General features: G+C 33.8%; 1 protein-coding gene across 12 annotated transcripts in view; it reads left to right on the top strand.

Moving 5' to 3' along the window:
• NEXN (nexilin F-actin binding protein) overlaps window positions 1-16,446 on the top strand; it is a 50,597-nt gene that overhangs the window by 17,731 nt on the left and 16,420 nt on the right. For 5 of the 12 annotated variants that reach the window (XM_025417911.3, XM_049111765.1, XM_025417913.3 and 2 more), the window contains 7 exons: window positions 6,471-6,549; window positions 7,984-8,175; window positions 8,365-8,443; window positions 8,530-8,678; window positions 13,549-13,590; window positions 14,808-15,005; window positions 15,097-15,273. In XM_025417911.3, the coding sequence (XP_025273696.1) occupies window positions 6,523-6,549; window positions 7,984-8,175; window positions 8,365-8,443; window positions 8,530-8,678; window positions 13,549-13,590; window positions 14,808-15,005; window positions 15,097-15,273 (864 nt within the window). In that variant the 5' untranslated portion in view covers window positions 6,471-6,522. The remainder of the gene's footprint in view (window positions 1-6,470; window positions 6,550-7,983; window positions 8,176-8,364; window positions 8,444-8,529; window positions 8,679-13,548; window positions 13,591-14,807; window positions 15,006-15,096; window positions 15,274-16,446) is intronic. The other 7 variants (XM_025417917.3, XM_025417916.3, XM_049111768.1 and 4 more) reach the window with 4 other exon arrangements.

Raw genomic sequence — 16,446 nt, 5'->3', positions numbered from 1 at the left:
AGACGTTCTTCTTGCCTTAATACTTTAAGAATTTTTTTAAAAAAGATTTTATTTATTTATTCATGAGAGACACACAGAGAGAGAGGCAGAGGGAGAAGCAGGCTCCATGCAGGGAGCCCAACATGGGACTCTATCCCGGGTCCTCAGGATCACGCCCTAGGCTGAAGGCAACACTAAACCACTGAGCCACCCAGGTTGCCCATATTTTAAGAATTTTAACAATTATGGGGCTTGGAAATTTTGAGAGAGGGTTTGATAATAGTTACCTTAAAGGATTGTTGAGGGGAATGGATGAAATAATCCTTGTTAACTACTTGGCAGATTACCTGCACAGTAAAGGCTCCATAAATGTTAGCTTGGATTATTATCATCATCATTTTATTCATATGTGATCAAAGGATATATGAGTGATTTTGATAAGACAATACAACCAAGGACTGTGGAATAGAATTATTTCATGTGAAGTTAATGAACCAAATGTTGTCAAATTCATACCTTTAACTTTAGCACAGAAAGACACTGGTGTTAGCAATTGGAATATGTTGTTTCTACCAGGCAGAGTCACACCTTTTAAAAATTATAAAGGAGTCCTGGAGCGCCTGGTGGCTCAGTCGGTTGAGCATCTGACCGTTGATTTCAGCTCAGGTGGTGATCTCAGGGTTGTGAGGTCAAGCCCTGCATCGGGCTCTATGCTAAGTGCGAATTCTACTTTTCCCTCTCTACCCCTGCTTGTGCTTCCTCTCTCCCTCTCTTATCTCTAAAAAATAAAATCCTTAAAAAGAATTTTTTAAAAAAGGAATCTTGTAGATATTTGCCGGCTTGATTTTGAAATTTTTTTCTCTAACGTAAAACTATTTAAGAGGAGTCCTGTTTGGTGTGTAACCTACACCTTAATTAAGACAGTTCTGTAAGACAAAAAAACCAATAAACTTATTTTGCTACAACTTTTTTATCCTCAAAATGAAGAGCAGAGCAAACTCAGAATTCCTTGCTTATATTTTATTCAAAAAAGTTAAAGTTAGTACTTATTCAAATTTTCAGAATTTCAAAATGAGAGCTCAGAATACTGAAATGACATTTAAAAAACCATTTTAACTGGTTTTACTCTTACTAAATTTAAAAATTAAACTTATTCTGAATCTATAAATAAGTCAAGATATAATTTGAAGATTTTTTAAAAATTAAATGAAGGTAGCTGATTCATTTATTCTCCAGGACTACTCTTGACAGGCTAATTTTTCACCATCACCAAACCACACAATTTTCTTTCATTTCATCACCAAAAAAAAAAAAAAAAAAAAAAAAAAGGTGGGGGGGGGGCACTTGAATTTCCCTCTGGCCAATTCAGCTAAGTTTATCAATCCCTATAATCCTATGTAAGATTGCTTAAAGTTTCCTCATACCCTTTGGTATTACTATTTTAGATTACACAAATATATTAATATGTGCTCACTGGCCAGGAAATGTAGGTTTTGTTTTTGTTTTAGATTTTATTTTTTTGAGAAAGAGAATGAGCAGTGGGGAGGGGCAGAGGGAGAGAGAGAGGGAGAAGTAGACTCCCCGCTGAGCAGGAAGCCTGATTGGATGTGGGGCTGCATCCCAGGACTTGTTTGAGGACCTGAGCAGAAGGCAGCCACTTAACCAACTGAGCCACCCTGGTGCCCCAGGAAATATAAGTTTTTACTGAAGAGGATAAAAATGGTAGTGAGAGAGACTACTTGAATAATGAAATTATCAAAATTATAGGTGGCTACTAATGTTAGGTATTATTCTAGAATTTTTCACATATGTTATCTAATCCTAACTAGGAAGCACAAAATTTAAATTTGGATGTAGGTCTGATTATCAAATTGTTATAATCAAAGTGTGAGGTGATAAAGGCTCATCTGTATTATTATGGAGGCATTGGAAATAGTGAAGTAATATATGTGAACAAATTTGAAAGAAACATTCACAAATCTTGACAATCTATCATAATGTAAGAGATCTAAAAGAAGAATGAACCAGAAATAGCTCTGAGGTTTGAGAAGCTATGAGAATGAAGGGTAAGTTTTTGTTGGTTACATAATAAATACTTAATAGGAAATTCTAGATATGATGGAATGACTCAGGTAAGAGCTCAGGACTCGAGCTGTTTATTTATTTCAGGCACACAGAATTAGATTACTCACAAACCTTGGTAATGACACACAGTCACGCATGGCCTGCTTTTATTAGGAAAGTATTGCTAATAATGTAATAAGCAACCACAAGCCCACTGAACAGCAGAAGTTAGGACCTTATTAATAATTACATGGAATAATCCCCCATCTACCTCCATCATACTGTCTTCTCCCAGAGAGAAAACTTTAACCCAAAATGGCTTCACTGGAAATATTTAAGGAAAAAGTTGATATCAATTCTACATGAGGTCTTACAGAAAATTAAAGAAGAAATACTTCCCAACTCATTCTATATGACCAGTATTACTCTGTTAACAAAAACAGATGTTCCAAAAAAAGAAAACTACAGACCAGTATCTCCCATAAACATGGATGCAAAACCTAAAATTTTATCAAATTGAATTTATTGGTATGTTAAAAGGATAATGCATCATGACCAAATGAAGTTTATCCTAGGAATGTAAAGTCAATTTAACATTTGAAAATAAAATAATATGCTATAATAAAAATAAATAAAAATTATCTCAATAGATAGAGAAAAAGCATTAAATTCTGCATTCCTGAGATTACTATTGCACAACAGGAATAAAAAGAAACTTCATCTCAAATAGGACATCTAAGAAAAATCTGTAACTAAAATCATATTTAATAGTAAAAGACTAAACATGTTCATCCTAGGATCAGGAACAAGGCAGATGTTTACTCCCCCTACTTGTATTTGACTTTGTATCGAAGGTTCTATAGCCAGTACAGGCATCTGTACATAGATATAATCATATATGTAGAAAACCTAATGGAAGGTACAAAAAAACCAATGGAACTTTAGCCAGGCAGGATGATGTAAGATCAGAATACAAAAATAAATTATATTTCTGTCTACTAGCAACACATGATCAACAAGTTAAATATAAAAAATAACATCATAAAAATAACATCAACAAATATGGAATGATTTACAGATAAATCTCACAGAAAATGTGGAAGACCTGCATATTGGAAACTGCAGAACATTTCTGAGAAAAAATTATAGAATATGTAAGTAAGTGGGGATTTATATAGATAAGAGTAAAAATATGGAGAATTCATGCATCAGAAGACTCAAGATGTCACAACAGATTCAGTGCAATCCCAATCAAAACCTCAGGCATTTTTACAGAAATTGACAACTTGATTCTAAAACTTGTGAGGTTCAAAGGACTTAGGATAGTCAAAACAAGCTTAAAAAAGAACAAAGAGTTACACTAACTTTTTCAAGGCTCATTATAAAGTATACTAATTGGTTATTTGGGTGGCTCAGATGGTTAAGCATCTCACTCTTGATTTCGGCTCAGGTCATGATCTCAGGGTCCTGGGATTGAGCCCCACATCAGGTTCCACTCAGCTTGGCATCTGCTTGGGATTTTCTCCCTCTCCTCCTGCCCCTCCCTCCCACTCAAGGTCTCTCCCCATCTAATAAAATCTTTAAAAAAAAAAAAACTAGTACTCTAATCAAGATACCAAGATGTGGCATAGCGACTGTAGTTTAAAAAAAGAATGAAAGAAAAATACTGTTTCTTGACATCAAGAAAGACAGGCTGATGGAACAGAGTCCAGGAATAGACCCACTCATGTATGGTCAATGGATTTTTGACGAAAGTGCAAGAAGGATTTCAGTGGAGAGAGGATACATTTTTTTAAATAACTGGTCCTGGGAAAATTGTTATCCATATGCAAAAAAGTGAATTCTTGCCATATGCAAAAAATGAACCCCAAATGGATCAAAAACCGAAATGCAAAACCTAAAACTATAAAACTCTTAGAAGTAAATGTAGAATAAGTTCTTTGTGATTGTGGGTTAGGCCAGTACAACAAGAAAAACACAAATTATTTTTTAAAAATTGATAAAATAGAGTTTATCAAAATGCACAACTTCTCCTCTTCCAAAGATATTGTTAAGAAAATTAAAAGAAACTAAAGACTGGGAGAATATCTTTGCAAATTATACATCTGATCTGGGTTTTTGTATCCAGAATGTATACTTTCAAAACTTAATGGGAAATAGGGGCACCTGGGTAGCTCAATTGGTGAAGCATCTGACTCGATTTCAGCTCAGATCATAATCTCAGGGTTGTAAGATTGAGCCCCGTATTCAGCAGGGAGTCTGCTTGGGATTCTCTCAGTCTCTCTCCCTCTACCCTTCCCTCCTCCTCACCCCTGGGCTTCCTCACTCTCTCTAAAATAAAAAATAAGTAGATCTCTAAAAAAAAAAGAAAACTTAATGGAAAATAATTCAGTAACAAAATGGGCAAAAGATTTGAACAGATACTTCCACCAAAGAATATTTAGCAGTAGAAAAGAAATGTATGAAAAGATGTCCAATAGCACTAGTTATTAGGGAAATGTAAACTGAAACCATAATGTGATATCATTACACACTTTTAGAATGTCTAAAATTAATACCAAGTGGAAAGTATCTTGGTGGGAAGATAAAATGGTACAACCATTTAGAAAACAGTTTGGCAATTTCTAAAATGTTAAACATCTATAAGGCCTAGCCATTATTCTTTATTGAGAAATTAAAAAAGCATATGTTCATACAAAGACTTGTACATGAATATTCACAGCAGCATTATGTAATAGTAGCTGTAAACAACCCAAATGTCCATCAGCAGATGAATGGGTAACAAATTGTGGTATATTCATACAATGGAATAATAGTACTAAAAAGGAATGAACTGTTGACATATGTAACAACATGGATGAATCTCAAAATAATTGTGCTGGGTAAAGAAGCCTGACAAAAGAGTACATACTATTTGATTCCATTTATAGAAAATTTAATCTACAGTGATCAAAAGAGTACCTGCCTGAGGATGGGGGTAGGAAAAGCAAGAAAAGAAAGGAGTTCAGGGGTCTGAGAAAACTTTTGGGGGTAATGTATATATTGATTGTGGTGATAGTGACACAGGTACATACATATGTCAACTTATCAAATTGAGCACTTTTTAAAAAGTGTAGTTTATCGTATGTTAATTATACCTTAGTAAAGCTGTTGATTTTTTTTAAACCAATGGATAAAATTCTAAAAATTACTCAATTCAGATGTAGGCAGGGAAAGGATAATAGAGGAAGAAAAAAAGAGGCAAACAAATGGTGAAATGGTAGACTTAAGTCCGTTCATATATATAATTACATTAAATGCTGATGGATTAAATGCTGTAATTAAAAGATATTATTAGAACTGATTTTTCAAACAGGCAAGTCCAATTTTATGCTATGTCCAAGAGATGTACTCAACATATAAAAATGTAGGCTGAAAGTAAATGGCTGGGCACCTGGGTGGCTCAGTCGGTTAAGCATCTACCCTCAGCTCAGGTTATGATCCTAGGGCCCTGGGATTGAGCCCTGTGTCAGGTTCTCTGCTCAGCAGGGAGCCTGCTTCTCTCTTTCTCTCTCTCTAATAAGGAAATAAAATCTTTAAAAAAATTTTTTTAAAAAAGAATGTAAATGGCTAGAAAATTATATATATCATGCAGACTAAAGAAAATTGGTGCAGCTATTTTAATATCAGAGAAGTTCAAGACAATGAGATAAAATGAGACTCATACTGATGAGTCAATTAAAAAAGAAGATATCATGATTATAATGCATATGCACTTAAAAGAGCTAGAAATTACATGAAAAAGATGACAGAATTAAAGGAAGAAATAGACAATTCTACATAGTTGAAAACTTAGAAGAGCTAGGCCATAAAAAAAAATTAGTAAAGACACAGAATATCTAAATAACCAACTACCTTGATCTAGTTGATATTTATAGAATATTACAACCAATAACTGCAGAATACAAATCCTTTGCAAGTGCACTTGATACATTCACCAAACTATTCTGAACCATAAATTTACAAGGATTTTTTAAAAAGATTTATTTATTTGAGAGAGAGAGAGAGAGAGAGAGGGAGCGAACATGGCAGGGGGAGGGGTAGAGGGAGGGAAACTCAAGCAGACTCCGTGCTGAATGTGTAGCCTGTCACAGGGCTTGATCTCAAAGATCCTGAGATCACGACCTGAGCTGAAATCAAGAGTCAGACACTCAACTAACTGAACCATCCAGATGCCCCTACAAGGATCTTTTAATACCATGTGCCTTATACCTTCTATACCCTGAATCTTGGGAAGAGGAGCTGAAAGTTATTACAGTTTATTACTTCCCCGGATTATGCCAATATTTTTTGAGAAGCAATTAACATGCTGTTCATGTTTACAAAAATACATAGCTTATTAAAAATTAAGTCATTAAAAATTCTTAATACTAATATATTTTTTTCAGGTGCAAAAATTTACAAAGCTCCAAAATCACCCTGAGACCACATATAGCAAACATGAATGATATTTCCCAAAAAGCAGAGGTAAGTCTCAAATGTTTAATAAAAAAAAAATGGAGGAAACGTAGGATTGACTATAGAGCTGCTGAATGGGCATCTGTTAGGTGGAAAGGTCATAGCTAGAAGTTCATAATGACATGGTGTCAGGATAGAAAACGTAAGAGCTAAAATTCACAGGCTGTTTTTGGGCCCAGTATTTTCACTTGGATTCTAATCTTGGAAACATAATTATTAAATTTGTAAATGATTGTGAAGTGGATGTGATGGCTAGCATCTTAAGTAGAATTTTAATACCTTGATAAGTCGTAGAAGTTATTTTTTTAGTATTAAAAAAGCAGATTTGAAAAAAAAAGATTTGATATATATCCTTAGGGGAAAGCAGTAATTCACTCTCGGGTGAGGCTCCTTCTTAGCTACTTCTTACAGCAGCTGCAGTAAAACTTCTCTTGGCTTTTTTCTGGTTCTTGGCTGTAGTTTCTGAGAGTTGTGTGTAGTAGGAAGAGCTCATCATGCTGACAACCCCAGCATACTGAAGTTTAAAAAAAAAAAACCTTAAATGGCCAGTGACCCCATAAGATGATAATAAAATAGAGGTTGGGTATGCCACAGATTAATAAGTAATTTGCCATTATCACTAGGAAAAAAGGGTTTGGTGTTTTGAAGGCACTGACATTTTATTTACTGGAACATTTTAGGGATCAGCCTTATTTTCAAAATGATGAAAATAATTGGCTTTCCTGGTTTTAGAGTGGAGGGAATCTTTTCTCCGTCTTTACTAGATTCCTCCTTTCCTGGGAAGCTCTTTTGCCATCTTAGAGTTCAGCCTACTTGTGATGATACAGCCTTTTTACCCATTTTTAACGTTGGTTGACAGAAGTTCTAGATGGGCAGTACAGCAGTAGTAACGACGTATAAATCACTGCTTGTATGCAAAGACCCTGGCCACCTCAGCCACACATGGAAATAAAGGACTGCCCTTCAGTTTTACTCATATTTGATATGGAAATAAGCAAGAGCATTGGTATATAAATTAGGCTTTAAGGTTTAAGGCCTACATTTTTGCTTTTTTTTCACCTTCACCTAACTTATTGAAATTAGTCCTGGTATCTTTTAAGTCTAGAGATGTAAAAACTGAATCTTTAATAATGGTGTAGGAAAACATATTGTTTTAAATTAGAATCTGATATTCAATTTTTATATTTTACAAGCCTTTGGCTTCAGTGGAACACACGTACAAAATGGAACTTCTTTATATTAGTATAGTTTTTATTCGTTTTTTCTAAGTTTTATACTTAGACTTTAGAAAGTAATCTGATTATGATTGTACAAATGTTTCAAACTCATTTCTGTTTTCTGTTTCAATAAATATTTCTTATATTGCTTATTCTAATCTATCTTTACCTGATTTCTTCCTTACTTTTTTTTTAACTGTCTTCTCTTTATTTTCTTCTAACGAAGATTCTGCTTTCTTCATCTAAACCTGTCCCAAAAACCTATGTGCCAAAACTTGGCAAGGGCGATGTAAAGGATAAGTTTGAAGCCATGCAGAGAGCCAGGGAAGAAAGAAATCAAAGGAGATCTAGAGATGAAAAACAAAGAAGAAAAGAACAATATATTAGAGAGAGAGAATGGAACAGGAGAAAGCAGGAGGTTATCTTATTTTATTTTATTCTTGTGCAAAATTCATTTTTGTCTTTTTAATTTAAGCTTTATTCACATTAACCATATTTTAATCTTAAGTGAAATAATTTTCTGTATTTATAAGTTAACTTCGATCTCTTTGTGTATAATTTAGTCTAAATTTTGGACATGCTCATATTAATTTATTTAACCACTTAGATTAAAGAAATGCTTGCTTCTGATGATGAGGAAGAGGTATCTTCTAAAGTAGAAAAGGCTTATGTCCCAAAGCTAACAGGTAAGAAGCTTGAGGAGTAAATCGTAAATGAAATTGCAAAAAACGGAAATGTGGCAAAATATCAGACATGTTTCATATGTTCTTAGGAACTGTTAAAGGTAGATTTGCTGAAATGGAGAAACAAAGACAAGAGGAACAAAGAAAGAGGACAGAGGAGGAACGAAGACGCAGGATTGAGCAGGACATGTTAGAGAAGAGGAAGATACAACGTGAATTAGCAAAAAGGGCTGAGCAGGTATATACTAAATATTGGTATTTGCTTCAGAAACTAATTGTACAGAGTAAAACTCATCAGTGCATTGCCTAACTAAAATAGTTTAATATAACATAGACCTATTAAATAGCTAACTTAAAAACAAGATGTTAAGTACAAATTCTTATTATCAAATACCTAGAAGAAGGGCAGAATATGCTTACTTTAAGGTTGAATGCTGAGATAACTTGTTATGTACCCTCGTGTCATTCCTTACACTGTCCACACTTCCTGTTTTTCCTGACATGTTAGAGGGCTTTACAAAGATGTAAGGCAGTTTCACATGAAGTATCCACAGTATGCTGGGCTTTCAATAGCAATCAATAAATACTTGTTGGTTATTATTACACACTAAAGCATAATTGGGATACCCTTCCTACTCAAGAGTCTGAAATAAATCACAGTTTATTTAATAATGGTATTATTAGCTAGCTCATTAACTTTTTTTAAAGTTGGGGATGGTGCGGTAGGAGATAGGAGAAATGTGTGATAGTCATTTCCTTCAGATAGCCGTTACTGATGCCCATAGCCACAAGGGACAAATTAGAGGGGAGAAAAGAATTACTATGATTTTATACAGTTTCTTTAATGAATTTAGAATTCCTGTATAAGCTTAGAGCGTGAGAACTAAGAAGTTGGTAAGTATTTTTAAAATGCTCAAGAATCTGATCTAATTTCCAGAAAAAGCTAATCTCAAAATGATTAATGATTATAATGACATAGAAACTTGAGGTTTTGTCATAATTTCACTAAGTAAAGAATTGGTCAGTTCACAAAATTTTTTAAGGCATTGATATGTTTTACATTATAAATTATCTGTAATCATAGACTTGAAAAGATGACAGTTATATTGTTGATGTACTTAACATCATCTATATTGTTAAGATCACAAGAGATGATCAGTGTATTGAGCTTAATGAGATGGTACTTATCTCCTAGACTTGTTAAGATCATATGAGGGGGCACCTGGGTGGCTTAGTCGGTTATGTGTCTGACTCTTGGTTTTAGCCTTGGTCATGATCTCAGGGTCTTGGGATCAAGCCCCACATGGGGCTCTGCACTCAGCAGGGAGTCTGCTTCCCTTCTCTCACTCCCTGTGTCCTCATCCTGCTCAGGCATGGTCTCTCTCTCAAATAAATAAATATTTTAAAAAAATAAAAGATTATATTAATAAATGCAAAACACTTAAAACAGTCCCTGGTACACAGTAAGTAGGCTATAAATAATGCTTCACTTAAATAATCATACATAGAGATAAAATGTCATGAAACCATTTTAGCCTCTCCATCTTTCATTGGTAACAAATTAACATAGTCTTCACAGTATAAAACCATTTTTATTGTGAAATTGTACTTGGTTCTTTTTTTTTAAAATATACTTGGCTCTTTTTTGCCTACTGTTTAAGTGCCTTAAATCTATTTGTTATGCTCCTTCTAGTTTCCTACCTTCCCCAAAAGAAAAATGACAAAGAAGGCAAAGTATATGCCACACCTGCATGTCAAAGAAATTTATTTACCCTGACTTTGCAAATAACCACTTTCTGTGGCACAAATAGCCACTTATATAGTGGCATATGATGACATATGCCAGATGAATTATAGAAAAGAATTGGAATTCCTATATTTTATCACTTTGTACCTATTTATTTATTTATTTATTCATGAGAGACACAGAGAGAGAGGGGGGCAGAGACACAGGCAGAGGGAGAAGCAGGCTCCATGCAGGGAGCCTGACATGGGACTCCATCCCAGGTCCCCAGGATCATGCTGAAGGTGGCGCTAAACCACTGAGCCACGGAGGCTGCCCTGTACCTATTTATTAAAGAAAGGATGGCATATACTTAACCTCTTCCATGTCGTCATCAAAGATGAGAATTCATTTTGCAATGAAATGTCACCCAGCAGTACAGATATAATAGTATTATAGATTATATATTGTAAATATAAATATATCAACATATGTAATTACATTTATGATATAAATTATAAAGTAATAAGAAAAAGTATATGATTAAAATATAAGGTATTTGACAGCAAATAGTGGGTATATATATGGAGTTAGTCTACTTATTTTTTAAGTCTTTTTCTTATTTTTTAATTACTTTTTAAAAATATTTATTTATTTGAGAGAGAGCACAAGCAGGGGTGGGGACAGAGGGACAAGCAGACTCCTTGATGAGCAGGGAGCCCAATCCCGGGCACGATCCCAGAACCCTGGAATCATCATGACCTGAGCCAAAGGCACTTAACTGACTGAGCCACTCAGGCACCCCCTACTTATTTTAAGTCTTATATACTCTTTCAGAAAGCACTGACTAGACTAACTAGACTTTAAGACCCACTACAGCCCCAAGAACTGAATATTTAAGCAATGGTTTCTCAGTGTGTGTTCAAGAGGTGAATTTAAATATGATGAAGACATGGGATACTAAAGGAAATAAAGTATCATAAAAAAGAAACACTTCTTTTTCATGATAGTAACTCCAGAAAACTACATGGCAGGGTGCTGTGACAATTTTTGTTATTTGAGAATATGTAGGTAGAGCAAAATAAACTACTAATAGTAATTTTATCTTATAAATATGGAAAGTCCGATTTTAAAATTTAAGTACATCTTCTGCTCAAGTCAAATAAAGTTGAATCTGTCTTTGAATTTAAGAAGTATGACATAGGTAATCAAAAATTCTTAATGTTGGGGGGCCTGGCTCAGTTGGTGGAGCATGTGACTCTTGATCTTGGAGTCATCAGTTCAAGACCCACATTGGGGCTTGAAAAAAGAAGGTTAATTTGAAAAATCCACTGTACAAGTCCATATTTGAGAATCCTTTAGAAGGAATTCTTGAGTCAGGAGGATAACTCAGATTCTAGGCTTTTATGATGAATTAAAAATGGATGTACTTCGTATATTGGATGTTAGAATCAAAGACCAATAGAATTTGAGGGAGAATCTTAATTTAGTATAATCTGGTTATCTTTGAGGATACTTTGATGGGCAAGGTTGACATCTATCAACTTAGAAAAAGAATTTATTGATAGGGGACTGGGATGTCGAAAATAAAGGGGAGAAAAGGACATTGGTTTGGGAAGAAGTAACAGGAGTTTCCTTTTCATAATCAAAAGAAGTAGCTGGGAAGTAGCTCTTCGGTGGTAGCTTTGGAGAGCTAACACTATAACAAAACTGAATATCTCAGTTCTCTGTGAATATACTGACACCATGGCCACTTGGATAAATTTATCTTTTCTTTTGTTTATTGAAACCCGATGGAAAAAAAAGGTTTTCTATTAAAGTTTTGATAATGGCTTAAAATGAGCAAAGAAGAAAGCATACAACAACAAAGCAAAAACCATTCCAATATAATTTACTATCTTACCAAAAGCTAATAAAAATCTGAAAAGGTTTCAGCAACTGAAAGAAATTTGGGGTTAAGAAATTTAAAATTTATCTTCCCTATACTCTCAAAGTCTGGCTTCTCACCATATCTCCTAGAACTTTTTATTGAGAGACAAATGTGATTTGTTGAATTCCTAGCATTCTTTTGAAGGGAAATACTTTTTTTTTAAGTTTATTAAAGTATTCTCTACATCCAGTGTGGGGCATGAACTCACAACCCCAAGATCAAGTGTCTTGTGCTCTTCCAACAGAGCCAGCCAGGTGCCTCTGAAGAAAAATAATTTTCTAATTGTTTTATTATAGATTAAATTTTTTCTTAGTATAATACATCACTCAATAAAACCATCACCATTTACATAGCAAATTAGTGTAATATATAATTATGCAAGACAAATGATTCTGAACAAAACTTAATAATAATTGTTAAAACATAAAATAGATTTTTAAAAAAATTACACATTCATAATTTATTTTTCAAAAAAAATTGGTATCTTAATAAAATGTATTAATTCTCCCGTGACAGAGAATATAGAAAAGGAAAGTGGAATGATGAAGAACAGGGACTTAGCCAGTCCAGTTCCTACTATGAGCCAAGGTACAACAGAATTCCCTTAGACTGCATAAGCAACAGACTACATCCAGACTCTTTCCCTGATGTTAAAAATCATGTCAAAACAAGAAACAGTATGAATGTTTACTTTCTAACTTCTCCCATTTTCCCATTGCTTCTGTTTCCTTTCCCTAAGATCTCAAACATTGCCTTATTTAACTCACCTATCTTCTTCTCCTTTCTGTTTGGTACTTGTAAAAGCCTGCCCCTCAAGTTGTCCTGATGGTGCTTCTTATGAATAATGTTCAAGTTGAGACCCCTTCTATTGAATGAGGGACCTTCCTTCCTAGACGTGGTCAAAATATAAACAATTATACCTACCAGAATTCTTTTCCCTTCTAAACTAGCCATGCGAAAGCTAGTGCACTGCACTGTGTGATTGTGTCAGTTATTTTTTGCCATGAATTTATATTTTAAGATATAGCCATGATTATTGGATTACTAATGATAGGTTTTACTTTGGCTGGGGCAAAGACAGACTGGAGAAATGTTTCTGTATCTCAGTTTAAATTGCTAATTTAATTAATAATTGCTGCTTGTAAGCTTACAGCAGGTCAAAAGACTTTGGTCCATTATTCAAATTCCAGAATTATAAAGGTAGGCTTTATTTTAATTTAATATGTTATTCCCTAGATATTGAACTTGATGTCAAAATACAAAAACTAATATAAGGTTTAATCTCCACTTAAAAGGACCTAATAGGCCAATTTGGAGGAACATAAAACTATTTCAAAAATTATAAATTTGAAAATTTTACCATAAGTCACAAGTAAATTACTTCTCAATTGTATGTTTAAAAGCAAAAAACAGAAATTCAATGTAATGTAATGATATGAAATTCTCATTCAATAGATTGAGGACATAAGCAATACGGGAACTGAAACAGCATCAGAGGTAAATGGACATTTCCTTTAATGAAACATTCACCTAAAACTATCTGATTCACAAATAATCTTTTAATTAAAAAATTAAAAGCATTTTTATTTTTACTATAATTATAGCAACAACAAAAAGGACAAAAATATTTTGCAAAGCAAGATCATACTTTTGCACTTTCAAACACTATATCTTAGTGTCTTAAAAGTATGGAAAGAAGGAAAAATGTATGTTTTTGCTTTCATGGTTAGAGACACAAGTCTCAGTTTGAGCTAGTCTGCCAAGACTGTGTTTCTTGAACTGTTACTAATAGTCGAGATTGTCGAAAGCTAACATTTTTTAAAAAGCAGGTTTTTCCCCATCATTTGTCATCTTCTTTCCCCAGCGTTCCTGATAGGTTTGTTTTGATTATCACATACTCGTAGGAAGTACAGTATCTAGAACCATGAAGGAATGTTCAACAACCACAAAAATTTCAGTTAATCCCTTTTTATCTAACAGAAAGTTAAACATCAGTCAATTTGATGGTGTGCCTAAAACTACAGCCACATAAATTGGAAGCAATTTTATTTTAAGGGCATGTGTTACATATTATAACTCACTTTATTTTTGAAAAAAGTTCAGAGGTAACAATAGATTACATAATAGAACTAATTAAAATGAACTTTAAAAACAAATTTAGGAATCTTTTATTAGGACCAAATGCCAGTGAGTTTTGTCGATGAGTATTTTATAAACAACTTGGAAATACTGTTTGGTTTCCTCACTAAATAATAGTTTTGTTTAGTATTTAAAAACTTGCAGAGAGAAAAAAGTCCTATGGAGAGACTTTTTGTGAACTGAATCTATCCACCATCAAATTGATTTAGAGTACACTCACATGCACATCACCTTTTGTGAAATTAGTGCATGGACAGCTAAATTCAGATAATGTCACATGGTTTTATCCAAACAGCTGTATTAACATCACCTTCTAGGAAAGAAGCTGTTCCTTGAACCTTGTCAGCAATGGATTTCAGTAAGATTAACTCCATGTACAATGAATTCAGAGAAAGAACTATTGAATCTGTAATTGTTGAAAGAACTATTGAAGTCTGTAAGAGATATAAATAAATTTTTGTTTTTCATAACATTCATGGCAATGTAATGAAATTCACCAATAATGGAGGTAAAGTCCCGTGAAACCTAAATTTTCGTCAGGAAGAAATATGCTAATTATCTATTTTATAAATTAGGAAGGAGACGATTCACTACTTGTAACAGTGGTACCTGTCAAATCATACAAAGCTTCTGGAAAGATAAAAAAGAATTTTGAGGATCTAGAGAAAGAACGAGAAGAAAAAGAAAAGGTCAAGTATGAAGAAGATAAAAGAATAAGATATGAAGAACAACGTCGATCTCTCAAGGAAGCAAAATGTCTTTCATTGGTCATGGTAATTTTTTTTTTTTTTAGGAACAAATCAAAGCAGTTAAGTTAGCATTTCCTTTTATGATTAACAGATGGGTTTTCACAATGTTTTTTAGGATGATGAACTAGAAAGCGAGACCAAAAAAGAATCACTTTCCCCTGGAAAATTGAAACTAACTTTTGAAGAACTGGAAAGACAAAGACAAGAAAACCGAAGGAGGCAGGCTGAAGAGGAAGCAAGACAACGTTTAGAAGAAGAGAAGCGTGCTTTCGAAGAAGCAAGGCGGCAGATGGTAAAACAAACATATATATATGTTTAGATATATATTTATATATTATATGTTTTTATATTATATATATAAAGATTTTATTTTTAAGTAATCTCTATACTCAATGTGGGGCTCCAACCCACCACCCTGAAATCAGGAGTTGCATGCTCCAACAACTGAGCCAGCCAGGCACCCCTATAATATATATAACACATAATGATATATAACCTATAAATTATATTTTACATATAAATTATATAAATGTTATATATAAAACATTTAATATTAGGGAAGGAAGCTAGCTTTAGATAAAATTCAATCCTATAAATTCAAGGAGATTGTCTATATAAAAAGATCTGATTTTGAAACTGTACATATTTCATATATAAAATCCATCTGTATTATTTTCTAGTTTCCCTTTGTGGGATATTTTACCTAATATGTTTTAAATTTTAATTTTCATGTTATAAATTATTGTAAATATGTAAAATAATTAGTCCACGAACCTACTTTCTCTTTATCTGTTAGTTCAGCCTGCAGCATATTTAATGACAGGGTACAGCACACGCACACTTTCAAGTTTAATCATAAGTGTACACTTAGTCCAGTTTTTCAAATATTTGAACATGTCAAAATAAGTTTACTATGGAATATGCAGTTTGTCATATAAGATATGTAGGTGTGTGTGTGTGTGTATGTGTGTGTATACATGGGTATAGAGTGTAGTGGTTAAGAATATGGCTGTATGGCTTCCGGGGGTGCCTGGGTGGCTCACTCAGTGTCTGCCTTTGGCTCAGGTCATGGTCCCAGGGTCCTGGGATTGAGCCCATATTGGGCTCCCTGCTTAGCAGGGAGTCTGCTCCTCCCTTTCCCTCTGCTGCTCCCCTTGCTTGTGTGCTCTGTCAAATAAATAAAACCTTAATTTTTTTTTTAAAAAAGCATGGCTTCTAGGACCATACTTCATGGATTCACATATCTACTATTTATCAACTGTGTAACCAGAGACAAGCTTTTTAACCGCTCTATGTCTTAGTTTCCTTATACGTAAAATGGTGAAAATAATTGTGACTACTTCTTAAATTGTTTAAGTGGGTCAATACAGAATGCAGATAAAGTAATGTCTGGCATGTAAAATGTTAACTATTATTGGCATCTATAAAATGTTAACTATTATTGGGGCACCTGGGTGGCTCAGTC

Source organism: Canis lupus, chromosome 6, assembly GCF_003254725.2.
Source record: "Canis lupus dingo isolate Sandy chromosome 6, ASM325472v2, whole genome shotgun sequence".
Classification (NCBI taxonomy): domain Eukaryota; kingdom Metazoa; phylum Chordata; class Mammalia; order Carnivora; family Canidae; genus Canis; species Canis lupus.
Note: the sequence above shows the minus strand (reverse complement) of the source record. Positions and strands in the feature narration are given on the sequence as shown.